Source organism: Pelodiscus sinensis, chromosome 21, assembly GCF_052426305.1.
Source record: "Pelodiscus sinensis isolate ZL-2025 chromosome 21, ASM5242630v1, whole genome shotgun sequence".
Lineage (NCBI taxonomy): Eukaryota > Metazoa > Chordata > Testudines > Trionychidae > Pelodiscus > Pelodiscus sinensis.
In genome coordinates this window covers 2,232,500-2,260,204 of record NC_143072.1, presented here as the reverse complement: position 1 = coordinate 2,260,204, position 27,705 = coordinate 2,232,500, and the positions used below count along the sequence as shown (strand labels likewise).

Genomic DNA, 27,705 nt, shown 5'->3' with positions numbered 1-27,705 from the left:
CGCGGATTGGCTGCGTGGCGTGCGTGGGGGGGGATGAGGCGCCGCGCAGGCGGAAGCGGAAGCGGAGCCGTAAGATGGCGTACCAGACCTTCCGGCAGGAGTACCTGCAGGTGCCGCCCGTTACCCGGGCGTACACCACCGCCTGCGTCCTCACCACCGCCGCTGTGGTGAGCTCGGGGCGCGGGGATAGCGGGGCGGGCGGCAGCCTCGGCCCCAGGCCCGCCCGCCCGGGAGGGAGGGACGAGGGCTAAGCCCTGCTCCGCCCTCCCCGTTCTGAGGCGTGGCCGGGCTCGCCTGCGCCCCGCCTTCCCGCTGGCTCTGAATCCCGGCGGCGGGGTCGGCCCGTGGCGAGGAGGGAGTCCTGCTTGGCCGGCCCCGCATCCTTCGAGGGGTGGGGAGACTTGATTGGGCCCTGGCGGTTGTCGCGCCTTTATTCGCTAGGCCGGGGGTTCCCAACCTTTCCCGTCCCCATATTCTCTGGGCTTTTAGTAAAACGTCCCGTCCCCCTGTTCAATATGAAAGGGCGAAAATTCTAGACGATAGAATCAACAGCTTTTTTCACTAACACTGCAGCTTTTGGAGTATTTAAATTAAGATCATTGTTATTAACCAAATATTCCCTGTACCCCCTTGACAAGCTTCTCGTACCCCCTGGGGATAGGTGTACCCCAGGTTGGGAACTCCTGCTCTAGAACATTTCTCAGCCTTTATAGATTATTCTACACCCTCAGATGTGTCTTGTGCCGTCCCCCCTCCCCCTGCCGTGCAAGTTCCACCCTGTGTAAAAAATGGCTTGTTTAGAAAAACAGAGATTAAAACCACAGCACAATAAATACTGAAGAAAAAAATTCTTATGCTGTGGGTCTGAAAACTTACTCTGCCCTGATTTCTGTAGTGCTTTTAATGTACGTCTGGTGTAAAAACTGGGCAGATACCTAGATTGTTGTGGTGGGTTTGGGGTCACTGACCCAAAGGAAAACATTATTTGGGGGATACACACAGGAGAAACAAAAGAGGAGGGAGGAAGTAATTGAGCTGGTCCACAGTTGAGAAGCAGGAGAGAAAATCCAGACATACCTCACTCATTCAGTTTGGGGTTCTAGGGCTGGATTAACTCTTCTGGAGACCTGGGGCTAGTAAACTTTCTGGGGGCCCTCAAGACTCCAGCATGGGGCCAAAGTGAGGGGTTTGGGAAGGCACTGTAGGGGAATGGAGTAGGGATGTGAATGGATAATCTGTAAGCATCACTATGAGATGCTTACTGATTATGGTTAACTAGCTGGGGAGGGACTGCTGCAGCCCTACAAATGCTCTGGGGAATGGATCATTTGATTACCTGTTCTGTTCTTATATAATCAAGGATAATACAGTCCTAGTAGTGCCCACAGGCTCAATCAAGATTATTCTGTTTCATGGCTCTACAGAGCCCTGCATGTGAAATGGAACTTCTACAGATCTCTGAATCAAAACCTCACTGTCTCTAGCTTTGCAAACATAAAATGGATCATAGCCACTAAACCAAAGAGTCTGAAATCTAAACAGGACTAAGATGTTCTAGGCAGAGAAGGGCAAATGTGACTATACAAGGAACACAAGGTTTTATATATTTGCTGAATTTAGGTTTTGCATATAATTTTTAAAATAGGGATAACATTAGATATTCATTTACTACTGACAAGTTGTGTATCTACAAGTGAATGAAGTGAACTTTAATGGTTTGATCCTGTTACATATTTTCTTTTATTTCAGCAATTAGAACTAATCACACCTTTTCAACTGTATTTTAATCCTGAATTAATATTTAAACACTTTCAAGTAAGTATATTTCTGAATGTTCACATTGTTCAAACAATAGCTAAAAAACTCTGTTTGCTTGCATACACATTTGTGGAGGTATCTTTCTTTTTAAATGTTTTCAGTCTGAGTTGCAAGGTAATTTCCATCCATTTTGCAGTGTGCATGTTTTGGGTAATGGAGTTCTGCTGTTTTATTTTGAGGGCATAATTTTAGATGCAGTACTGTAGGTAGTATTGTTGTATTAGCCACAGTGCTCATACTAAAGGGCTACATCTAGACTGGCCCCTTCTTTGGAAGAGGCATGCTAATTTCTAACTTTGGAATAGGGAAATCCGTGGGGGATTTAAATAAACATGGCCGCCGCTTTTTTCCGGCTTGGGGAAAAGCCGGAAAAGAGCGTCCAGACTGGCGTGATCCTCCAGAATAAAGCCCTTTTCCGGAGGATCTCTTATTCCTACTTGCAAAGTAGGGCTTTATTCCGGAGGATCGTGCCAGTCTGGATGCTCTTTTCTGGCTTTTCCCCAAGCCGGAAAATGCGGCGGCCATGTTTATTTAAATCCCGTGGGGGATATTTAAATCCCCCACGGATTTCCCTATTCCAAAGTTAGAAATTAGCATGCCTCTTCCGAAGAAGGGGCCAGTCTAGATGTAGCCAAGCAGTTAAAAGAAATGTGAGTCTGTGTCTCCATCTGTGAGATCTTTTGTTAAAGAACTCCTCCTAAATAGTAAGAGCTAGTACCATCAAATTTGATATTCAGCTTCCTCTCATCATAACTTAAAGCAAGGTAAGGGCTTAGTTGTGCCAGGACAATGGGATGTGCCTGGAGTTCAACAGCTTTCCATAAAATGGAAAGAGAAGTGTCTGATAAGAGGGAGACAGTTAGACTGTAGAATGATCATGGGGGCAGCAAGGGCCCAGAGATGGGCACCAGGACAGCTATAACCCCTTTGGGTCATCATGGAACAGGGATGGAGAATTTGTATGTCTGTTTGTCAGTGTCTCTGTCCTCCAGCTGAGGGACATGCACTCCTCTCACAGCTGTGCCCGCTGCAGCAGACAGAAACAGGCATTTCTCCCCTGGCTCCAAGCTGCTATGGTGAGAGATGGCTGGGGTTGTCCTCTTTCCCTGGGGCAGCCTACATAATGAACCTCTCATCCCCACCCCAGAACAATGATTTAAATGAAGAAAAACAAAACTTATTTAAGAACCTGAACAATACTAGGTAAATCTTCTAGTAAACTTGATAAAACTCTGGGCCCTCTTCAATGGATTATAAAAATTAGATTTCCAAAAGCTTTGCTGCTCTTTCTGCCTGCCAGCTCTTCTCAAGTGAATAGGCATCTAAAGGAGCAATGTTTCCTATCAAACTAAGGATTTCTTCTGAAAGATTGTTTCAAGGGGCCAAGATGCATCTGTCTGATTCGGATCAACTATTAAAACAATAACACAACCCAAAAAAATGCTTACTGCTTCTGAACTACAGCAGAACTGTCAAACTGTTCTTACTCCTACTCCAAATTGTTCTTACTCCTACTTCATGCATAATTACGTATTTAAATAATCATACTGACTTCCAACAGATTAAACTTTTTTGCATTATGTTTGACTACACATTGTACTTAAGGTAATGAAATATTGCTTAACTTTCTTAATGATTAACTATCTTGCTTCATTCCAAACCTGTAATTTCACTGTGGGGATAAATTTTGATATGCCTCACTTACCTAATCTCCAAACCCCATAATTGCCATAGAGGATTTCAACATTCTCTACAACATTGAAAGGCAGTGGTGTCATGATGTTTTATAAGACTAAGAATTTATCTTTTACAAAATATGCTACTTTATATTTACTAATATACTATTAAGTATTGCATTTAATAAAACCTAGACTGGTGTTAAGATGAACAAAATATTTGTTATAGTAAAGACAAAGTATACTGTGTCTTTGCTATACTTAAATGTTCCAAGTAAACAATGTGCTCCAAGTCTTGAATGGAAAGCGGTAAGGTTTGCTGAATGTTCGTGTTAGACCATTGAAAAAAATCATTAAATTGGCTTATTGCAATACTGAAAAACTCTTTTATAAAGTTTTTAGCTTGTATGGATTAAACAGTTTTTTGTACTCCCTAGGTAGAAAATTTAAATACTAGAGATGAATACCATTTATATTTAAGTTGTCTTCTCTATTCTCTTCTTGACAGGTATGGAGGTTGATAACAAACTACTTATTCTTTGGGCCAGTTGGATTTAATTTTTTATTTAATATGATTTTTTTGTATCCTTTATTACATGTGTTACCTCATCTCTTTGGAATGCAGAACTTACTGTGTGTCAGTGTTGTTTGTAGAAGGGTCTGATTTTGTACAACACTAGGAACTTAATCAAGTTCTATGCCACTGACTTTTGGCATGATGGAACTATTTGAGTGAAGTGTTGGCCTCATTTATAGCGATAAAAATTTTGCCACTGACTTCAGTGAAGCCAAGATTTCACCCTAATTACCTAATTCAGTAATTCTCTTTAGGTGAGTTTTGATTGTTTTAAATCTTGACTTAGAACACACACTGCTAGGAGTGAGAATTTATTCTTCAGTACCAGGTTTTTCTGCTGAGCTAGCCAGTAAGATTGTTAGTGGTTATGGGGTTTTTTGTGTGTGTGGTGTGAATAATTGTCCACTAAGTCAGAACTGGACTGAGGCCATCAAATTTACTTCATGCATTTTCAATACTTGTTTAATAATCTACTATAAAGATGTTTGGGAATTCTGTATGTAATATCTATGTGAAGACATGTAAAAAGCTTCTTTTTTTCTTAATCTTTCTGCTGAATGTGTTTAGCATCAAACTTTCCTGAGCTGCAACTTCAGATATCGTTACTGCCGAATGCTTGAGGAGGGGTCTTTCCGAGGTCGGACAGCAGATTTTGTATTTATGTTCCTTTTTGGTGGATTTTTAATGACTGTATCCTTTTTTTATTGCTGTAATACAGCTACCATGAATACAGAGAATACAAAGCCTGTGCTTCGCAAGTAAATGAATAAAAATAAATACTTTTTTGTATAATGAGGTCTGAATTACACTATACTAAGGAAGCTTCAAAACTTTCTGGATCTTGTGTTAACTATTTAATGTGAACTTGATCTTTTGAACTTAAATATTTGAATTAAGGCTAAAAAGATGAGATCCTAGACTGGAAAATGCCATTTAACTGTAGAAGGATATTATCATGGGGATTGAAGAAAATGTTATTGTCCAAATGATTTTACTCTCCCCAAATACATATTTATTTCATTTATATGATGCTATGTGTAAAATAGCTTCTGTAATAAACTTCTTATGCAAGTTGAACCTCTCTAGTCCAGCATTCTCTGGTTGTGCAACATCTGCATGATTTTAGTTAGTTGGATGTCCACTTATCATGGATGTGATCCAGTTTCCTATGGCCCCTTAAAGTTTGCTTAAAGCCATCAGTCCTGGTTATCAGTGTTCTGTGCTGTTATTTAGCTCTAATTTACCCCTAAATATCTTCTAAGAGCCCAGTAAGAAGTGGAAGTATAAGTGATGCTGATTTACAATATTGACCTTCCATGGTCTGGCAAATTCTCGTTTGGCACCAATCAGGTCCTTACGGTGCTGCACTAGAGAGGTTAAATCTGTAATATATTTGCAGCATGGTGTGTTTAAGGGGGATTAAACCATAGATGTCCATTTTGACTGAGGACATATTTTAATTGTTAGTGAATAACGGAAAACCATAGAATAAAAAAACAGGTGTGTGTATTTTTGTTGATGCCATGATTGGCCTCGAAAATTATTTTTTTTCTGCAACCCATAGATTCTCCTTTTCTCCACAGGCATGTTTTGTTTTTCTACAAGTTGATTATGTACACTGATATTTTCTTTAACTATTTGTGCCAGCTTTTTGGCTTGTTTGTGAACTTGGTTTTCTTGGGTCAGGCTTTTACAATAATGCTTGTGTATGTGTGGAGCCGCAGGAATCCCTATGTCCGTATGAACTTTTTTGGTCTTCTCATCTTCCAGGCCCCATTTTTGCCCTGGGTACTCATGGGCTTTTCATTACTATTGGGGAACTCCATCATTGTAGATCTTTTGGGTAAGAAGCTATTAAAAATGAAATTCTAAGACTTTTTGGCCATTCCATCATAAACGACTGGTTGGTGAATTCTCTGCCTAGTTGGTACCTCTTCCTTCAAAGAGAAAGGGATTATCAAGCCTGATTGGCTCTTTTATGACCTGATCAGTGCTCTGATGCACTACTAGAGAGGTAAGTAGATATCAGTAAGATTCCAAGGACAGGGTTGACTATGGTTTCAGGATTAGCCTGAATGGTTTAGATGATGGCTCTTTTAATTTACCTCTCTGGTGAGTCATGATCAGTTCCCCCTCTGTACTGCTTTCTCTGAGAGTCACTTCTACTCAGAGGTGTGTGCATTGGGAATCTTTAGTTTCCACACAGAGCGGTAATCTGTTGAACTGGATCCAATGGTATTTCAAAGGAAAGTGCTTTGACTGCCAGGACAAGGAATTTTGTCTCAGACCCAGTAGGCAGACTCACTGCACATATCTGAGCAGAAATTGGGTCATTCTTCTAGAGAAGAAGGTGAGTTAGTGCAGGCTTGACAGATGGTCTGGAATTGGCTTATTGCCTGAGCAATCGTAACACAGCCAATATTCTTCCTGGGATCTTACTATATAATTCTGTTCCAAAGACCACCTCTGCTTGTCTTGCTCAGTTTATCTTGATACATATCTGGCAAGTATTTAACTTTTTGACATTTCTGATATTTCAAATTTATTTTTAAGATTTGTTTTCCAGAGTGCTTTGAGCAACTGATACATTCTGTCTCCCTTTTGGGAAAGGAAACAGTCTCCACATGAGAGACTTTTGAAAAAGTTTTTGTTCTGAGGTAGGACCTTAGCTGAATAGAGAGTTTTATATTCTAAGAGATTAAGGTAACAAACCTTTAACCAAAAGAGTCAGCTCATTCAATTGATGTGTTTCTGTTACTCTCTTATGGCGGGGGGAGATATTAAAAGCATCAAGGAGATCTCATTATTTTTGTTCTGATCTAATTTTTTACATGCTCTGATTTACAGGATACTGTGTTCTACCATTTTTATTGATCTTGTACATAGTGGCATATTCTGTGCTGTAATGTCTCCAACTAGTGCCGTGGTTTGTTTCTGCATTACTTGGAAAGAGCCAGTTATAAGTGGCTGACTATGAGGACATGAGACTGACTTGTGTAAGGCAGCTTGTATTCTGACATTTTTGTCAGTACAAATGAAATCATACCATCAAACTGTTTAGACAGTTGATAGATGTTTCTTTGTATTTATGATGACTCACTGTGCTGTAGATCTTTTAGTATGGTGCTTGCTTCTAGTATTTTATATTGTGGTGAGTTTGAATTATGTTCCTTGAGTTCCTCTTAACATCATGCTATTTACAAAGGGTATCAAACACATAGTTTCTCTTTTTATTTTATGAAAAATCTAGTGGAATATTTTAAAGGTGGTATACTGGCAGTATTGAAAATCAGCAATTACACTTCAGATTTCCTCTCTGTTGATTCTAGGGATCGCAGTTGGACACATATATTTTTTCTTGGAGGATATCTTTCCTAATCAGCCTGGTGGTGGAAGGCTTCTGAGAACACCATCTCTTTTGTAAGTATTATCTTCCAGTTTGGCGCGCACAGACAAATGTGTCTGTACACTTTTAAACTCATTCAAAAACAAGTAAATTTGGAAATTTGAGACAGATAGCACTGAGTTCATCTTACTATTTCATGTAATCAGTTGCTGCAGTTATCACATGGATGTTACAGTTGCTAAAGAGGGGATTCAAGAGACTGACACTGTTCTAGACTGTATCTTCTACTGAGAATGTTGCATTGACTGCTTGCCTCAAGTGTGAACTGTGAATTTACATATAACTTCAACTTTTCAGGAAAGCAGTGTTTGATACACCAGAAGAAGATCCCAATTACAATCCGCTTCCTGAAGAGCGACCAGGAGGATTTGCGTGGGGTGAAGGTCAGCGCCTCGGAGGCTAATAAATGGCAGTGCTAATACCCAGACGCAACTAGAAGGAGCTCAACTGAAGTACCATATTGGGAATTCTTTTACTCCTTATTGCAGAAAGGACGTGTTACAGCTTTATGGTTCTGACTACAAGAAGCACTTTATGATATGTCAGTCTAAGTAATCCAAGACATTTCCAGGAGACTGCCAATGTCTCTACACCAGGGTTTTGTTGCATTGGTACTGAAAACATCATCTAGTGGAGTAAAAAAAAAAACAGCCCCCCCCACAAAAAACTGGAAACCATTTCCTGTTAACTTCAGCTAGCAAGACCATGCATACTTGTTTGGAAATGTTTCCAAAGGCATTTTTTTCCAAGTTCTTTGATGCAGGAAACTGTATGGGAAACTTTGAGGGACAAAATAAAACTTTGGTTTTAACTTTTTTTCCACTGGATAAAAAGCAGATGTGTGAGCTCTCTTACAGTGATTCGCTATTTTCGTTGTCCAAAGGCTGGTATGAAGCAAAATACACTAAATTTCCAAGCCCGTTTTCTTTTTGAGTCAGACAGGATTTTAATTTTGGATGGTACAAGTTTTGCCTTCTAATTTTGTGAAAATAGACTTCTGTAGTTACAGTATGAGCCTTATTATGAACCTAGTTTGCAGGCTGAGAATACATCTTGATCCAGATTATTTTGAATTGCACATGTGCAAATGTCCAGGTATGAAATTTCACTGACATGCTTATACATGCAGTAGCAAATGTAGTTCTGAAAAATGTAGCTTTTATTTTTTTTCAAATGGTTGGCAGATTATTCAGAATGCTGTGAAGATTTTCCCATATAATTTAAACTATTAGTTCTTAGACTGCTATAAGCAAAGCTCTGAGATAGTGAGTGAATAAAATGTCTTATGACTGCTGATTACCTTTTTGCATAATCTGTTGATTTGAGGGAAATGGAAGAAGAGATCAGGCTAGAGAAAGTTAATAGATGCATGCTACAAATATCAGAGTTCCCTGATGTGCTTTTTTTGGTGTTAATAAAAGGGACAGCTCTGGAGACATGGCACCAATCCTAGCTTTTCTCACCTGTGACCATGGAGAAGAGGGTTGCTAATGCTGTGTGCTAAATTCACTCCCTAAACTCTGCAGAGACTGCCCAACGGGAGGGTTTTAAGTGATATGGACATCTAGCCAAAAAGAATTGAAGTGACATCTGCTCATTTTACATAAGATATTGAACAGCTGCGACAGAATGGATTGGCTTTGTCACTTCTTACATGGATTGGATTGAATACTCTGTTTTGGTAGGGGCTGATGGTGAGTTGCAGAACTCAAGGGTCTCAACACATGGATCTCTGTGATCTTCCATCAACTAGTAACTGCCAGTAAAACTTTGTCTCAGGATAACATGAAACTGTAACAAATGGTAGGATATTACTATAATTACGAGTTTGAGACAGAAATTTCTGTCTAGAAAATGACTTGGCCTGTTTTAGGGATTTTAAGTGGTTAACCAGTGTGAGGCTACTCCATCTCTGTCAGAGCAGTCCTTGTCTGTGGCAAGCCCGGCCCAGGAGCGCTGCATGGGGTAAGGGGCCTACTCCAGCCCAGCCAGGTTGGAGCAGCTCCTCCCTCTGAACTGATTTAATAGGTTAATTGATTAAACTTAATGCTTAACTGGTTAACCAATTAAATGAGACTTCGCCTCCCTATTCGGGTTTTTTTTAACCCCACTTTTATCCTTTGGGAGGTAAGAAATTATTGTGGTCTAACTTTGGTCGGAGACTTTTTTTTTTTCCCAAGACTGCTTTTAGTAGTATTCTGTGGCAGTATTGAAAGACCAAGTAGCCTTTGGACTGTTTGTTTACTGGTAGAGATTGTTCTTCAATTAGAATTGCATTTCAGTTTTTATAGAGACTCTTGTGGACTGTTAGCAGGCAGGGTTTGTGCTTAAAGGACAGTTCTGTAGCTAGGACCAAAATCTGTCTGTAAAAGAAAGGTCTGTTTCTCATAGCTGTAACAAGAAGCATATGCATATATTCACAAGGATCAAGATCTAAGCTAGTCTACTGAAACTACTTGCTGTTTTCCAGTTTATTTACTGTACATTTGTACTGTAAAATCAAGTTTTGAAGAGCATATTAATAGAAGTGAGGTGCAAGAGGTGCCATTAAAAATAACATGCGGGGATGACACATCTATCTTGAAATATCTCATGATGTAGGTGTCTACATATGCATTCTAGTCTCTGTTTTGTATCTTTCCACATTTTAATACTTTCAGAAATTTGGACGGTTTTTGATTGAAGCCACTTATGTTGCTGGGAAGCAGCACCAGTTCCTTGATCTCCAGACTGTTTTATGCAGCTGGTGGGTGTTTCAGCACATTGAATTCTATCTCCTGCTACCAGGATCCCAGCATTCATTTAACATAAAGAGGCTAAGTACTGGCAAACTGCAGGCCAGATCAGTGGTGGCTGACAGGCCTACTGCTCCATTAAAGAAGATGATGTTGGAGTAAATCTGTTTGGGATATTGAGATGTGCCTGTCATAAAGAAATAGAAAATATAGGAAGAGACTGCTTGCCTGATTTATGCTGATAGACAGTTGCTGGCTTGCTATAATATAAAATGGCTTTCTTATGGCTTGTTGCTTCATAGCTCAGTTTAATTTGTTGCACTCTTTCTTATCATTTCTTTTAAATCTCTTTTAAGCTTATTTTATACCAATGTGAGGGAAGATGTAGATGCCCTTCTCTCCTTGCCATCCAGGATACATTCTGGGAAGGGGATTGTGGGTAAGGAAGCCATGCCATATCCCACTTGCACTGCAAGGCTTTTGGTCCTTGTTTATTCCAGACTATTATTCTGGGGGTTGTTGTTCTGCTGTTTCTTCCAGCATCTGCCTCTGCAATTCCCTAGGCTTTTGACTGCACTGGGACTTGTAGAACTGAGTAGCCTGGCTTCCCAGACTTCCCTCTCTGGGCTTAAATGGTCAATATTCCCTTTTGTAGTTATATAATAACTTACCCGTATACTTTAAATACATAAATCACATGTTGAATTAAAAATGGGAAGAAGACACATTGTGTCTTAGGTACTTATGTGACTTTAAACAACTCCTATTCTTTTAAATTTCACCTAAAATGGAACTACCACTACCACTTCTGAAGGTTATAGCGACTAATGATAGTGTTGAGAAATTGTGAACATCCATTTTTGACAGGACATACAGACACTTGAAGTGGCAGAAACATTTTATGGAGGTGATGTGTGGTTATTCAAGTACATATTTGGCAATGACACAAGTTAATAGACCTACTCTTGTGGGGAAAAATGTCATAGGGTTTTTAATGACTAAGCGAATACTCTTCCTGAAACACCATTTGTGCTACTGGTGAGAGTGGTGTGTGTCAAATTGCCAACCACACTTTGTATAGCATTCTTCTTTCCTTGATGGTCATTCAAGAAGGGTAGGTGGCTACGAGGAATGTTAATGGCTACTCTGTTAATCGGCTAACCAAGATGCGATTGCTTATCCATTACCATTCCTGGTTAACCACAGCAACCCCCCCTACCCGCATGCTCTGCATTTAAAACTCAGACTAGCAGGCTGGCTCAGTTCCAGCCTGCTAGTCCAAGTTTTAAATTAAGAGCGTGCAAGGGAGCAGTCTGCCACTCCACACTGCTGCCTCTGTATCGGAGCCATGGAGTGGCAGGTGGGAGCTGGGCTGTACAGGGAGTTGATTTTTAAACTGGCTCCCATCACAGACAGGCTCCTGCCTGCACTACTACCTCTGATACGGAGGCTGCACTGTGGGATGGCAGTGGTTCCCCAGGAGTGGGACTGGGAACACTTTGGCTGCTGGCCCTACCCCCAGTGGAGCACCCGAGTAACAGCTAAGAATTGTTGCAGTTATGCGATCAGAAATAGTTTAATATCCCTAGTGGCTATAGGTTATGGGTCAGAGACTGTGTATTCATAAAACGTTTGATAGGCCAGCTAAGTGCTTAACAAATGTACGAAGAATTTTGGTCAGAGTATCATAATCTAAAAACAAAACTGCTCATTCTTTGAACCAGTTGTCAAAGTTTAAATGAAGGAAAGCATTGTACTTCATAAATTGCGTACATAAAATATTTAGCAGCAGCAAGAAGCACTAAGAAAACACTTAGCCAAATTAGATTCCCAATAAATGGTAGTGATTTTATTTGTGACTCTAAAATGGTAGTTCTGGGTGAGATTTTCCAAACAAGTAAGCAAGACACAAGAAGTAATACTTCCATTCTGTTCCATGCTGATTAGAACTCTGCTAGTGTAATCTGTCCAATTCTGGAAAGATGTGGACAGATTGACAAAGGCTGGAGAAGAGCAACATAAAGGATTCAAGGGTTAGAAAACTTGACCTGTGAGGGAAGATGAAAAAATGGGGCTTAATCTGGAGAAGAGAAGGACGTGAGGAGGGATGTGACTAAGTAATACAAGGTTATTGCAAAGAAAAGGGAGAAAAACTGTTCTCATTGAACTCTAAGGATAGGCCAAGAAGAAATGGACTCAAATTGCAGGAAGGGTGGCTTTGGTTGGGCATTAAGAAAAGCTTGCTTTCAGGATAGTTAAACACTGGAATAAATTATCTAGGGAGGTTGGAGAATCTGTCATTGTCCAACCTGCTCTTAAAAATCTTCAAACACCTGTCAGGGATGGTTTTAGATAATATTTAGTCATGCCTTGGGCACGGGAACTGAATTGGAAGACCTCTCGAGTTCCCTTTCAATTCTATGGTGACTGCCTAATACTGGTGAAATCATGGGGAGAGAGGATAAGTAATTTGCTCATAAGTCATGTTATATATTTAAGCCTCCAATTGTGGTGTAGGACTTCAGAATTATTATGCTTACATTGCTACTTGTAAGAAAGTAATTCCACTGCACTGCACAAGATGATACTGCATGGAGCTATTTAACAGGGGGCTCTTATTTCCATTAGTCTAGGTGACCCTGTTAAATACACTGTCTTTTGCCCTCTTTCCTGTCTGGAGAAAGAGATGAAGGCGCAACTGAAATGTGAAAATTATCTATCAGAACAGAGAAAAGAAGTGTTAGCTGAAGGAGGTTTTGTCTCCTCCTGAGTACTTCTGATAGAACTGTTCCCAAAGAATGTACTCGGGTTGAAAATGGGCAAGTCAAATTTCAGGACTCTGGGGATGTTGCAGTTGGAACCAGAAATGGATGGAGTCAATTTTCCTTTGCTGACTTGTTTATTTACAAGGAAATGTACAAAGCCTTGCTTCTCCAAATGCAGGAGGGGGAAAAAAGGGTAATCTCTTACCTTACAGCTGTAAGTCTCTTTAACTAACACCAGACCCAAGAGCTCTCTCTAGTAGGGATGTCAAAGGTAAATTGGTAAGCATCACCCTAAACAGGTAATGTTTCCTGGTTCTGGTTAACCAGTAACCTGTGGGGGCCAGAGCAAACTCCCTGCCTGCCAAGGGCAGAGGTTCACCACAGACAGAGGTTGCTCCTGCATCTGGTGAAGCGTCTGTCTGTGGCGAGCCTAGGTATTTAAAAAAGATGTTTAAAGCCTATTTCTGTGCTACATGCTCATATTTTAATCCACTTTTCAGTGTATTGAATGTGGTGACCATGGACTGTCAAATGCCTTCAGTGGAGGGCGACCAGCAGAAACTCTAGATCTAAGAGCCATTTACAACTGCTTGGAGTATTTCTTTCATCTGTATCTCTCTGTGCTGTTCATTCTTTTCTAAGGAGTTTAGAGAAGGGGTGTGGATGGCCAACTGGTTAACTCATAAGCCTCACTCTTAATGAGTGAGGTTTACTGGTTCTGGATAACCCATGAAGACTGGGGCAGCCCCGTGCCTGCCTTGGGCAGGACCACTCTAGCCTGGGTGGAGTAAGCCCTGTTGGCAGTGGGAGTGGGAAAGGGACACTCCAGCCTGGACACATCTCTTTTCCTAGGTTAACTGGTTAAACATTAAGTTCAACCAGTTAACCAATTAAATGGGATTTTACATTCCTATTTCAGATCCTCTTCATTTTAACTCCTATGATTAGATCTTTGTCCTTTCCACCTATCCTATCCTGCCACTTTTTGTTCCTGACAGCTCTGATTTCCGAAGTGCCCCTTTTCCATCATCCTTTATATTGAAGGCTTGAGTATAGACTTCCCAGGGCTCTACCTCTGGGTAGTTATCTTTCTTGCATTCTTTAAAGGATTGAAGACAAGATGCTGAACAGCATGTGAATGTGCCTGTGGCAATAGGCTGAGTGAGTAGATGCCTTGTTATGGTGTGTAAATACATATCTTAGGGTATGTCTGCACTGCAACACTATTTTGAAATAACTAGCGCTATTCTGAAATAATTTAGTCTGTATCTACACAGTAGACAATTTTTTTGACATAGTGACAAAATACGGGCAAGCTGGAGGATGTCTTACTCTGACTCCTGTAACACTCATTGTGCGATGACTAAGGGAAGTTGGAGGAAAAGTGCCCTTTTTCGAAATAAGTGCTGTGTAGATGATCCCAGTTATGAAGTAAGATATGCAATTGACATAACGTAACTCAATGTGCGTGTCTTATTTCGAGTTAAGCCCTGCAGTGTAGATGCCCCCTTAGAGAAGGCTTAAAACCATTCCTCCAGGTAGGGCTTTATCAGTATAAAGCTGAGAGAGCAGTGGGGCAAACACCTTCAATGGTGTGGAGCAGGCACATGATTCCTTTGGGGGGGGGGGGGGGGGGAGTAAAATCACACCTTAACAAGAAGGAAGGGGTAGAATAAGTTGTCCATACATGACAACATTCTGGGGTGATTTTTTTAAAGACTCCCCCCTCCTTGTAACTGCGACACAAGCGTCACAATGGAAGCTCCGCCCTCTACTGCCTTCCATCGTTTTATGGACCGCCCCTACCCAGCGGGGCCTGCGGGGACTACAACTCCCAGCCTCCCCCGCTCCGAGCCCGCGGTGCACGCTGGGAGCTGTAGTCCCGCGGGCCGTCGCGCCGCCGGGCGGCAATCGCTGTGCGCGGCCGGCAGCTGGAGCACGTGGGCGGGGCGGGGCGGGGCGGCCGCGTGTTTCCCCGCCGCCCTGGGAGCTGGTCCCGGCCCGGGGCGATGCCGCAGGACGGCGCGCGGCCCCCGGCCAAGAGACTGAAGCTGGCGGCCCCGCCCGGCAGGGCCATGCTGCGGCCGCCGCCCGCCGGGGAGACCCAGCGCAGGGGCCTGCCCATCTTCCAGGCGCGGGGGCAGCTGCTCAGCCAGCTCCGGAGTCTGGACAGCGCCGTCCTCATCGGTGAGCGACCCTTCCCTCTGCCCCCGCCTTCCCCCGCTGGAGGGCCCCGGAGCAGTGCTCCTGCTGTCTTTTTACATCTGTGTGCGGAATAAATCTTACCTGCACCGGGGCACGGGCGGATGTGCACCACCCGCAGTAACACGTGATGCCCTCTGTGTGTGCTTTGCTAATCAGCTGGGTGGCATTTGAAGCGCTCCTGCCTGGTCACCCAAGCACTTAGCTTTCTTACAAGGAACAACTGTCCTGGACACCCCCCCCCCCCACACACACACACACACTGGAGGGCAGGGGAAGGGGGGAGTTTGCTACACCCCGTCAGCTGGGCTTTCCCACCTTTTTTTGTCTCCCAGGGCACACGCCATAGCCCATTCGCCTGACAGGAGGAGCTTTTCATTCCCCCTCCCCACTTGTGAGGTGCTCGTGGGATGACAGCCCTGTTTCCGCACTTGTAACGCCGACATGCAGAACCAAACCTGGGATTTCTGGAGCTTAGTGCATGAGTCTCGACATAGCTTGAGCTCAAAGCCAACTGGCTGTCGCTAAGCGTGTAGCGCGTACTCATTCTTTCTCTCCAAAAGTGGTCTAAGTGCCACTGCTTGGGACAGTGAACCACGCCCCCCGCCCAGCCCATACCGGGGCCACATGCCAGCTAGTCCTCTTCCTCCCAGGGCAGAGCTGTAGCTTATTCCTCCTCTGCCTGGGGTGGGGGAGGCTCATAGACAGGGCTTGAAAACGGCAGCGAATGCTGCTCGCTGGCCCCGCACTGCGCATGCGCAAGAGCCGCATTGCTTACATTGGTTACATATTGGTACTCTTCATAGTGCTGCTGGGAGCCGCAGAACCCTGGTGTCCCCACAGCAGCCCCAATTTTACGGTTAATAATTTTTTAAAAAAATTACATCCCTAGAGTTTAGTGCCACAGCTGTTGCTGAGACTGGGATAGTGATAGACTCCGGCTTGATCATATTTTAGATGTGTGTAGCAGAGAAGGACAGTGGTGAGGGCCCTAGCCTAGGACTTGAGAGTTCTGAATTCAATTTCCCAGCTCTGCCACAGACTTCCTATGTAACCTTGGGCTAATCACCTGCTTGCCCTGCCTCAGTATCCCCAACTGTAAAAATGGAGTAAATAGCACTGCTCAGCTTCATAGGAGTGTTTCAAGGATAATTACCCTGGAGATTGTGAGGTGCTCAGATACTGTCGTGGTGGAGTCATGTTAGTTAGATATAATCAAGTATTTGTAGTCTTTGTGGATTCCACAAGAAACTGACATGTCTCAATTAGGGATGTGGATGGATAACCGGTTACCCAGTGAGCTTCACCATTAATGGGTGACGCTTACTGGATAATGGTTAACGTTACCTGGGAGCAGCCCCCCACCTGTGGCCGAGTTGGCAGCCTTGCTGGGGTATGTGGAAGCAGCAGTGGGGTGGGAAAGGCTGCTGGCTCCCAACCCATGGAGGCTTATGGCCTGGGAGATGGTAGCCTTGCATGGGGGAAGTAGGGAGATGGGAGAGGGAGGCTGCCAGCTCCCTTCTGCCCTGTGCGAGGCTGCCAACTCCCAGCCTGCTTGGGCAGGGAGGCAGAAGCCCAGCATGGGGTCCGAAGCAGCTGAGCTGGAATAGCCTGATCTGCAGCACAGAGACCACTTTGCCTGGCTGTGGTGGCCGCTCCCCCCATAGAATTATAGAGCTGGAAGAGACCTCAGGAGGTCATCAAGTCCAGCCCCCCTGCCTAAGGCAGGACCAATCCCAACTAAATCAACCAGGGCTTTGTCAAGCTGGGACTTAAAAACCTCTAGGGATGGAGATTCCACCACCTCCCTAGGAAATCCATTCCAGTGCTTCCTCACCCTTCTAGGGAAATAGTTTTTCCTAATCTCCAACCTAGACCTCCCCCACTGTAACTTGAGACCATTGCTCCTTGTTCTACCATCCATCCCTCACTACTGAGAACAGCCTCTCTCCATCCTCTTTGGAACCTCCCTTCAGGAAGTCGAAGGCTGCTATCAAATCCCCCCTCACTCTTCTTCCCCCACCCCGACCTTGTTTAATCAGTTAACTGGTTACACATAACATTTAACTGGTTAACTAATTAAGCAGAATTTTAAATCCCTAGTCCAAATAAAAATTTCCCTAAAGTATTCATAACCCCAAACTTCTGCGCTGGGAAGTGAAGTGGAGTGTGTCATGGGCACGCCTGAGGCTGCAGTAGGTACGATCAGTGTTCCCTGCAAGCAGAGCTCTTTGGGGGTCACTCAAGAGAAATTCATATACCGCCCAGCTGATGAGCAAAGCACTCACAGCTAGGTTTTTTGTTTCTACTGTGGTGCACATTCACATATCCCTCAGTGCACATAAAATTTATTCCACACATGGATGGAAAAGACTAGAGGGCACATTGGGTATGAGGCCCTATTATACTGGACAGAGTAAATGATGGTTCTTGTCCCAGAGAGCTTCCAATCTTAATTCTTTTTTAATTGGAGAACCTTGTGAATGTATGATGTATATTGAAAATCTTTTTCTCAAATTGTTTGAATGTTAATAATTTAAAGTGCTGCTGGTAATTATGTACAGTGCTCTTTAATTAGATACAATTTGTTTATAATACATGGTACCTGACTTAGTTGCAAGGTTCTCAATTAAGACTTGCTGTGACTTAATTTTATGGGGAAAGCCAGGAAGTTTATTGCTGCTTTATATGCCTGCCTTAATCTCTTTCCTACTACTTAGAGTGTGGTTATCAATAAGAACATGAGAACGGCCATACTGGGTCAGACCAAAGGTCCATCCAGCCCAGTATCCTGTCTGCCGACAGTGGCCAATGCCAGGTGCCCCAGAGGGAGTGAATCGAACAGATAATGATGGACCGTTGGTCTGACCCGATATGGCTGTTCTTAGGTTCTTATGTTACCAACCTGGAAGGAATTGCAAGTGCTTTGGACAACAGGGTTAGAATTCAAAATGATGTTGACAAACTCGAGAAATAGTCTAAAATAAATACGATGAAATTTCAATTAGGACAAATGCAAAGTACAGTAAAACCTGTGTTATCCGGCACGCACGGGGATTAGGTTGTGCCGGTTTTCTGAAAAACGCACAGATATCTGGGGTGGGGGGAGCCATGCAGGGCCTACGGGGTGGGGGAGCGGTGCGGGGGCCAGGATGTGGCCTGCTGGGAGGGCCACGAGCCACGGGGTGGGGGGGGTCAGGATGCGGCCTGGTGAGAGGAGGTGGAATCCGGGGGGCAGCCTGTGGGGTGGAGGAAGCTGCGAGGGGGCTGACCTGCAGGGGAGGGCCACGAGCCACAGGAGTGCAGGGCTGCCGGGAGCCACAGGGGGCTGACCTGCCGGGGAGGAGGCCAGGAAGCACGGAGAGGGTGCAGCTGAGTGGCCACGAGCCGCAGGGGTGCCAGGGTGGATGCGGCCTGGCATCAAGCGGCCGTAGCGGCCGTTCTCCCCTCCCCCAGGTACATGCTGCATGCCCAGCTTAAAGCGCCAGTTTCCACCCCCTTTCCTCCCCCCCCCCCCCCCCAACCCTGACTCAGAAATTTTCTGGTTTCTAAAGTTTTCTGGCTAGTTAAGTGCCGGATAGCACAGGTTTTACTATACTACACTTAGGAATAATCAACTGCACAAATACAAAATGGGAAATAACTGCCCAGGAAGGAGCCCTGCAGGAAACTGGGTGTTACAGGGGATCACAAACTAAATATGAGCTAACAATGTAATACTGTTGCACACACAAAATTTTTTTAAAAAAGAGCAAACATCATTCTGGGATGTATTAGCAGAAATGTTGTGAGCAAAGCACAATTAGAGGTTCTTCGGCTCTACTTTGCTCTGATTAGGCCTCACCTGAAATACTGGGTCTAGTTCTGAGTGAGGGAAAGATATGGACAAATTGGAGAAAGTCCAGAGGAGAGCAACCAAAATTATTAAAGGTCTAGAAAACAAGACCTATGAGGAAAGATTGAACAAACCCAATTTTTTTTCAATCTGAAGAACCGTTACTTCTGAACTTCTTATCATTCTTCTTATTCCTCTTCCTTATTACTCTGACCCGGCTAAGTTCTGAGCCCAGTTGCATGTGTCAAAGTATAAACAAGAAAAGGAAAATAGTAGATGTGGTGGTTTAAGGACAGAAGACACATGATGTGAGCCCTACAGTATGTGCATTTCTAGTCACTGCGCGTCGTGAAGAATTATGTTCCATTAGAGTTTTTTCCGATAGAGTGGCACCATCTTCTTTATGGCCAGTAATTACATAGTAAGTGGATATGGGCTTTTCATGTCACTTTTCTGCTACTACACAGTCAGCTGCAATAAAAGTGGCAACCATCTCTTACTATCTAGGCATTTCACAGCTGTATGGACCAGTAACATAGGCCAGCCTTCATTAGAATAGTAACACTGCTGCAGTAGCACAGCTGACCAAAATAGATCTCTTCATGGTGACTTTGAAGTGATGGCATCTTCCTTCGGGAGTTTCTTGGGAATGGGGCAGGAGGTGGAAGTCTGTGTTTTCCAAGAGTCAGAAGAAGACAGTCCCTCCTTCCATGCACTTCTAACATGTTCACAGTCCTTTGTGAGGAGGAATCCTGTTTGTTGGCCATTAGAAAGCTGAAGAGTGACAAAAGGTTTTATTATTCTTCAAGTTGGAATTTAAAAGCATTTTTTTACAATATACAAAGAATAAAAAGATTCCTAAGAACTAGTAAAATTGAAGGGGAATGAAATAGTCATTCATGTCAGTTTCCTGTTCTCCGTTGCTCCCGAGACTTGAAATAATTCCAAATTCATGTTCTCTGAGACATTGTGCCTGAGGCCAACTTGTATCTGTCCCAAGCAATGAAAGGATTGTTTTTGTCAGTGCTGTCATAGGGCTAGCATTAGGGTTCTGCCGAGCCAGTAATTCAGCACTACTGTCTGTTTTTATCACTGGCCTATGGTACTGATCCATAAGACTGTGAAATGCCTATCGTAAGTGATGGTTGCCACTTTAATTGCAGCTGACTGTGTAGTGGCAGAATTGGAGGGGGGTGTTGGGAGAAAGGAATAGGGTTTTTTGGTAGCCCTCTGTGTGGTGCTGAAAGAACAGCTCCTGTCCACATGTCTCAGCTTTTCAGCCCAGTGTTCATGTTTGTTAAAGATGAACTGCAAGCTAGGGATGTGAAAGAATAACCGTGTAAATGGTTAACTGATAAGCCTGGGCTTAACGTTCACAGTTACATGCAGGCTCCCATCCCGTTCCTGGGGAGCCAGCTGCCACCACGTGTTGCTGCCTCTGTATACAAGGCAGCAACCTGGGGGTGGCAGCCAGTTTCCTGGTAGCAGGGCTGCAAGTGCGAGCTGGTGCACACTAGGAACCAGCTTAAAAGCTGGCTGCCAGCACGCCCCAGCTCTCAGGGAGTCGACTGCCACCCCACACTGCAAGTAACTGTGTAACCACTGAGATTTTCATTAGTTACATGTTTATCCAATTACCTGATTTTTAACATCCCTACTGCAAGCAAAATGAAAATCCCAAAAAAGTACCCCAGAAGCACTCCCCTAAAAACTATTAACCAGGATGGGTTGGAATGATGTCTCGAGCCTCTGTTGGTCTGGAAATGGATGACAGGGGAGGGTTCACATGAGGATTATCTCTATTCCCTCTCGGGCATCTGGCATTGGCTACTGTCAGCAGACAGGATACTGGGCTGGATGGAATTTTGGTCTGACCCAGTGTGTCCATTGTTACGTTAAAAATGATTAATTGGGGGCACAAGCCAATGAATATTTGCAACTCCAAACGTAGAGAGGAATCGTTTAGTGTGGCAGGTGGACACACAACTAGACATAGTGGGGTAAAATTAAGACAGGAAATTCCTAGGCTGAATATCGGAGAATATTGACACCGCAAGCTGCGAGTAGTCACCTGTAGCGAATTGTAGAAGCTCTGTTGCCAGAACTTTTTAAGACAAATCTACCTACTGTAGGAGAGACGGACTGAATGGGTCTTTTCAGTCTCTTACTCCCATGATTTTATAGGGAGTCAGGCCACACACTACTGTCATATATACTGAAAAGAAACCATTTCCCTTGAGTGTAATGAACTCTGCGCTCCATCAGGGGCTTCCTAGGAAGGTGCCGTCCATCCAGGTCAGAGTGCAGTGGGCTGCTGTGCAGCTGGGGGAACCCCAAAAGGAAGAATGGTCAGCTTAGTGCTGTGCTGAATGTTCCTGGAAGCACTTCTGTAGTGACCCAGGCTCTGCCTTGATTTACTTGCAGTTTGCCTTTACGAGCCAGTACCAGCAGCCAGCCATGTGGAATGAGAAGAGTGTTCTCGAGGGAAGCGGGGTATCCGGTGGTTAGAACTCTGGTGCTTGGGTTCTGTTCTGGCTCTGCCACTGCAGCGCCCTGAGCCGGCTAAATCATCCTACTTGGTTCTTCCTCAGCTTTCCCATTGGCCAAATGGCACCAACACCTGCCTCACGGAGGGATGAGAGTTAACTACCAGATAAAATGGCTTGGGAGCCTCTCACTGGAGACGCTCCAGCAGTAACAGCTGCCTGTTCGTTTGTTGCTCTCTAGGGGAAACAGGCTCAGGGAAGACCACTCAGATCCCGCAGTACCTCTACGAAGCAGGAATCGGCCGCCAAGGCATCATTGCGGTGACCCAGCCTCGTCGGGTAGCTGCTATCTCCTTAGCCACCAGAGTCTCCAATGAGAAGAAAACCGAGCTGGGGAAACTGGTATGTCACGAGACCTCACGGAAAGCGGTTGAGATGGGTGGTGGTGTTGGGTAGGGGAGGACAGCAGGTGGTCCAAAGAATTGTGTGGAGCCTAGAACCACGAGGCTCTACATTTAATAGTATACAAAATAAAAACGCTGCCTCACATCCAGCCCAATGGCTGAGCGCTCCCCTCACCCCGCTGTGGCTTTTCTCTTACCATATGGCGGCCAACTATGATGCTTTTATTTTTTTTAATTGCTAGCTAATGACTAAAAAATCTGAGAGCCCTATCCCCTTGTTTCAGCACTGATACAGGTGATTGCAACAAGCTAGGGCAGTGGTTCCCAAACTTTTTGGCATCATGCCCCCTTTTTGATTTTTGAGAGACCCTCATGTGCCCCCCCCTCCCTCCCCTGGCCCAAAAAAAATAGCAGCCAAACTCGTTGAGCAAAAAAAAGGAACTGACCGGGGCTGAAAAACAAAAATAGCAGCAAAACTTGTGGGGGGATTAATGAGGAAGGGGGTAAAGGGGAAGGGCTGGGTTGCTTCGCGCCCCCCCCCCCCCCCCCCCGGCATTTCTTCACACCCCCGAGTTTGGGAACCCATGAGTTAGGGCATGCTGGGGTGACAAGCAAAGCTGAGACTCTTGGGAACTTCCTGAAGCTGCTGTGTGTGGAAGAGGGAGAATGGAAAAAATACCTGGAAGAGCTGCCCTTTGACAGAGTGTTTCAGGAATAGACAGTGGCTTCCAGCAGGGGGCGGTGTTGATGTGGTCTGTGTTTACTGATTGTTTAAACGTGAACAGAAGGGTATTCATGGCTGTTTTGTTATTCTGAGGGTCAAACATTTGGGTTTGGGGTGGCTTTTTAGCACTACTCAAATCTTTTTGATTTCTCTCATGCGCTTAGTGTATCACCTCATTCGGCAGTTTAAAAATTAAACTGGTGTGTATCAAATTCCTAATGAAGTTATTGCAATCTGCATCTAAATGGATTATTCCCCTCTCCTCCTTCCTTCTACTCAAGTTTGTTTTAAAGCACTGCTTGACTTTTCTTGCTGCTCTTTCTGCACCATAGTTGTGACCCTTTGCTTTTTGCAAGGTTGACAGAGCACAAACCAGGCAACCTTCACTCTTCCTGGGATTAGGCTCAGCACCTGTATAATGTGCCCTACGGCCTTTGGCTATGAGTGCTCCACACTGCTAAGTCGCCATTAATTGAAGAGAAGCAGTTTATAATAATCCACATATAGCCCACTGGATGATATTCAAGGACAGGAATCCGCTCTGCGAGGGGAGCTAGTTTTTAAACTGGCTTCCGTCGCGGACCAGCTTCTGCCTGGCACCCCGTACTGCTGCCTCTGATATCGAGTGTCAGGGGGCTGCTCAGGAGTGGGGCCAGAGCGCACTGGATGCCGGCTCCGCCCCCGGGGACTATAGAATAGTCGACTAACCGATAAGAGGTTATGTGACTATTCAGCTAACTGATACTTCACATCCCTAGCTCTCACTCTGTCTTAATTTCTAGTGTGTATGAATTAAGGATGTAAAAATGTGTTAAAAAATGTAACCGCTAAAAATCCTAGCGGTTACATGGGTACACGCGCTGCGGGCTTATTTAAGCTTTATACTGCAGAGCCCGCAGCAAAGCCATCTCTCTGGGATCAGGATCAGGGCTGCAACTGGCTCTGCTCCCGGGGAGCCAGTGTGTAACCTGTGGCAAGGGGAGGATTGCCGGGTCCGCCACAGACAGAGGCTGCTCCTGTTAATGGGTAGCAGGTTTAAAACTAATAGAAGAAACAGCGGCGAGGGGTCCTGTGGCACCTTATAGACTAACCGAAGTGTTGGAGCATAAGCTTTCGTGGGCAAAGACCCACTTCGTCAGATGCATGCATGCAGATAGATAGAAGAAAGTTCTTCTTCACACAGCGTGTGGTCAACCTGTGGAACTCCTTGCCAGAGGAGGCTGTGAAGGCTAGGACTAGAACGGAGTTTAAAGAGAAACTAGATAATTTCATGGAGGTTAGGTCCATGGGATAGAAATGGTGTCCCTGGCCTCTGTTTGTCAGAGGCTGGAGAGGGATGGCAGGAGACAAATCGCTTGTTCATTGTCTTCGGTCCACCCTCTCTGGGGCACCTGGTGTTGGCCACTGTCGGCAGACAGGCTACTGGGCTAGATGGACCTTCGGTCTGACCCAGTACGGCCGTTCTTATGTTCTGTGGGTCTGGAGCAGCCCACTGTCCAGGGTGGGGGGAGACTGCTCCAGCCCCTACCGGTTAACCGGAACCGGTAAGCCTCACCTGTTAAGGTTAACCGCGTAACCTTTGACATCCCTCTTAGGAACGCTAACAAATTATGATCTGGTCCACTGGCTTCTGGGAAAGGAGGTGATGCCTTGTGTGTTTATTATGTTACAGGGAATGCTTCAGGTTTCCTTAGGGTTGAAGATCCTCTTGTCAGTGCCAGCAAATAGTGATTATGAGATGTTGGCAGCTCTCTTGGGGGAAGGTTAGAACCGTAGATCTTGTGACCCACAGAAAATAAATCCATGCAGTCTCCTTACATGGCACGCGCCGTTCTAAATGGCTATGGCGAAGGGGTGGCTGTCATGATAGTCTGGATGCTTTGGGCTCCTTTCGTATGAATCACAGCTGCTGCAAATGGAAGTGATTTGGTGTCCAGGCCTTGTCCTGCGTGACTGTCTGTTTCCTCAGGTCGGCTACACCGTGCGCTTTGAAGACCTCAGCTCCGAAGAGACGCGAATCAAATTCCTGACAGACGGGATGCTCCTCCGCGAAGCCATCGGTGACCCCCTGCTGCGCAAATACAGCGTCATCATTCTGGACGAAGCTCACGAGAGGACGATCCACACAGACGTGCTCTTTGGGGTGGTGAAAGCGGCGCTCAGGAAACGGAAGGATTTGGGCAAATTCCCGCTCAAAGTGAGCGCAGATTTCCCCACCCTGCCCCTGGGCAGAATGCAATATGTTGATGGGGGGTGGGGGTTCGTCACACCTCTAAGGTCAGTGAATCTGTTCAACGGGAGATGGCATGCATGGGAAGCTGGCTCCTGCCCCCCCCCACCCCACACACTGTGCTGCGTCCCATAGAGGCAGCAACATGGGGGGGTGAGAGGAGGCAGCTCCATGGGTGCTGGTGCTCTGGGGGAGTTGGCTTTGAAGCTCGCTACCCGTGAGCACCGGCTCCCAATCCCTCCCCTCTCCCACTGCCTCTGATGGTGGGGTCCTTGGCCTGGTTGACTTTTCTAGCTTGAACACATTCCCCTCCTTGAAAGCCATTTCTTATGTTCTAGCCAGGCAAGGTGGCTGTGTTCTGTAAATGCCTGGATACCTTTAAGCGTGCTTCTCCCTCACGCCGTAATGCGTGGGGTGATGGGTGTATCACACCGGCTGGGGTGTCGCATGCAGTGGGAGTGGGGGGCTATAGACCGGAGGGTCTGGAGGAAAGAAACAAACGTGGCTTTCTTCTGCACTGAGTCTCCTCCTCCTCCTTTGCTGGTTTGGACGGTCGTCCTGCCCATCGAAGGGGGCTGCCTTGCGTTGTGTGTAAGAGTCCCATTGCCAGCCCCTGCCTTGCTGCTGTTTTGTAGGTGGTGATCATGTCAGCGACTATGGATGTGGACCAGTTCTCTCAGTACTTCAACAGAGCCCCAGTCCTCTACCTAGAAGGCCGGCAACACCCAATCCAGATCTTTTACACCAAACAGCCTCAGAGCGATTACCTCCAAGCAGCACTGGTGTCCGTCTTCCAAATCCATCAGGTACCGCCGGCGTGTTAGGAGCTAGCGTTGCTTCTGGGGTGCTGCAGTTGGATATCTCCGCTGACGTCCTTCTGCCTCTGTGCATCCAAGTAGCAGCCTCTTTATCATGCTCATGAGCATTGAGAATTCTTTTAGTACCCTGCCCCCGAAGTCTCAATGAGCCGTATTAATGTGAGACTTTTGCTAGATTCACGATCTGTGCAGCTTGTATGGTTAGTAGAACTCTAGGGCTGTTCTGTAAAGTGTTGTAGCCTCATGTCTAGCTTTCCTACTTCAGCGCAGGCCAGCTGGCTCTATAGTCTTTTACAATCTATTTCTCAAGTACATGATGCTGACAGTGCAGCTGAGTGAGATGAGGACTCCCGCTACTGGAAAATATTACACTCTGGAGAGTAACTTATTCGCACCCCCTTACTTACAGAATCGCGTAATCCACGAAGAGCAGCAACATGGGAAAATGCCACTTGTCGATGATGAGCAATTGCCTCCCAACTGTAGTTAAGATACACGATCGAGAAAATGGAAATCTAATGAACTAAAAGCGCGTCAATATTTTATGATTAGCGCTAAGTGTTTCAACAAGACCCTGCCGGATGGTTCGTCTTGAGTTTTGCCTGCAGGGCTCATCTTCGGAAATCTCTCCAACATATCTCCTCCCCCGGAGCCCATGGTGACTCGCTGCTTTTGACGCAGTCTGTCTGTGGTGGCTGTTTCGGGTGTTAGTTTATTTAACACCCCACACCCGCTGCTAGGAAAATCCTCACTGCTTCTGTTCTGGTAGGAATCGAACTCTAGTCTGGGGCGAAAGGAGCCTCTGTTTGTTAGAAGGTGCAGATGGTTACCTTGATGGTGCTTGATCGTTACCTGTTCGGTTCATTCCCTCTGGGGCACCTGGCATTGGCCACTGTCGGCAGACAAGGTACTGGGGTGGATGGACTGTTGGTCTGATCCAGTATGGCCGCTCTTATGTTCTTATGGGCAGGGCTCGACAAACTATAGAATCTACTTGCCTGTGGCGAGAAGATTTCAGCCGTGCGCCCCGTTTACCGCAATGCGGCTCTTGGGCATGCGCAGTGCGGGGCTGGCGAGCGGCTTTCGCTGCCGTTTGTCGAGCCCTGCTTATGAGACTCCTTAGCAGAGTATGCAGCTCGCTTTCCTAACCGTCCTTCAGCTTTTCATGTGGTTACTGACTAGCGGCCCTGCCAAAGGCAGGCTGGCTTGCTGTGCGGCTGCCCTGCCACGCTGCTGAACAAAGCAGAGACATGACTTTCTCTGTCTCTTTTTTTGGTTCCCTCCATCCTGTTGACAAGCCGAGTCCTACAGAGTGTTGACCCCCTCCTGTCCGAGGGAGTCCAGCGGGGACAGTGTTCAGCGCCTTGCTTAGCGGGCCCATGCCCAGCTGTGCTCCCCAGCGGCTCCATCTCGTCCGCTGTTGGTCGGAGAGCTGAGAGCTGCTGTTTTATTTCCGCGTGAGTCGTTTCTCCCACTAGTTTACGCTGGTTTCTGGTTCCCTTCCCCCTCAAGGAGGCACCTTCTTCTCAGGACATCCTGGTGTTTCTGACTGGCCAGGAGGAGATCGAAGCGATGACCAAAACCTGCCGCGACATTGCCAAGCACCTTCCCGACGGCTGCCCCCAGATGGCGGTGATGCCCCTCTATGCTTCGCTGCCCTACTCGCAGCAGCTCCGCGTCTTTCAGCCTGCCCCCAAGGTAAGCCAGGCGGGAGGGAAGAACAGCTCCGGGGGAGCAGATGCAGCCACAGCACGGTTCATTTCCCTGCACGGGACGGGTTGTACATCTTGTAGGTTCGGTGTTAAAAAGGTTAACCGGTTAAAGCTAGAGCGTAACCAGCTAACCATTTTAGCTGGGAGATCCTTCTGCCCAGCCTGCTGGTCCCTCTACCTGGGGCTGCTCCGACCTGGTGTGCCTGGCCACCGCGAGAGTTTGCCAACGAGAACCAGTTAACTGGTTAACCAGCAAGCCTCCCGTTTATCGGTGCTTACTGGTTAACTCATTAATGTCCCTAGATAAAAGCAATCCT

General features: G+C 45.6%; 2 protein-coding genes across 5 annotated transcripts in view; both read left to right on the top strand.

Annotated features, from left to right (window-relative positions):
• Positions 1 to 8: 8 nt before the first annotated feature.
• Positions 9 to 8,911, top strand: DERL2 (derlin 2). 4 transcript variants are annotated; one of them, XM_075904393.2, is made up of 7 exons: positions 10 to 167; positions 1,750 to 1,815; positions 4,003 to 4,076; positions 4,668 to 4,761; positions 5,719 to 5,914; positions 7,401 to 7,491; positions 7,775 to 8,911. In XM_075904393.2, exons 1-7 carry the CDS (start codon positions 75 to 77, stop codon positions 7,878 to 7,880), a joined length of 720 nt encoding a protein of 239 aa, XP_075760508.1. In that variant the 5' UTR covers positions 10 to 74; the 3' UTR covers positions 7,881 to 8,911. The 4 variants fall into 4 exon arrangements, with proteins under 4 accessions (XP_075760509.1, XP_075760508.1, XP_075760510.1 ...); XM_075904395.2 differs by having other exon boundaries at positions 60 to 110; XM_075904394.2 differs by lacking the exon at positions 4,003 to 4,076 and having other exon boundaries at positions 9 to 167; positions 4,639 to 4,761.
• Positions 8,912 to 14,895: 5,984 nt separating this feature from the next.
• The window catches only part of DHX33 (DEAH-box helicase 33), a 25,432-nt gene continuing 12,622 nt past the window's right edge, over positions 14,896 to 27,705 (top strand). Inside the window, exons 1-5 of the mRNA XM_006136073.5 lie at positions 14,896 to 15,164; positions 21,742 to 21,902; positions 24,598 to 24,825; positions 25,494 to 25,664; positions 27,189 to 27,374. Of these exons, the coding sequence (XP_006136135.2) occupies positions 14,987 to 15,164; positions 21,742 to 21,902; positions 24,598 to 24,825; positions 25,494 to 25,664; positions 27,189 to 27,374 (924 nt within the window). The 5' untranslated portion in view covers positions 14,896 to 14,986. The remainder of the gene's footprint in view (positions 15,165 to 21,741; positions 21,903 to 24,597; positions 24,826 to 25,493; positions 25,665 to 27,188; positions 27,375 to 27,705) is intronic.

Excerpts from the sequence above, each read along its gene's own strand:
- DERL2 (XM_075904393.2), top strand. The coding sequence starts at position 75 with ATGGCGTACCAGACCTTCCGGCAGGAGTACCTGCAGGTGCCGCCCGTT. Across the intron at positions 4,077-4,667 it reads TTATTTAATATGATTTTTTT|ATATCGTTACTGCCGAATGC; the intron begins GTATCCTTTATT and ends CTGCAACTTCAG. Across the intron at positions 4,762-5,718 it reads TTGGTGGATTTTTAATGACT|CTTTTTGGCTTGTTTGTGAA; the intron begins GTATCCTTTTTT and ends TATTTGTGCCAG.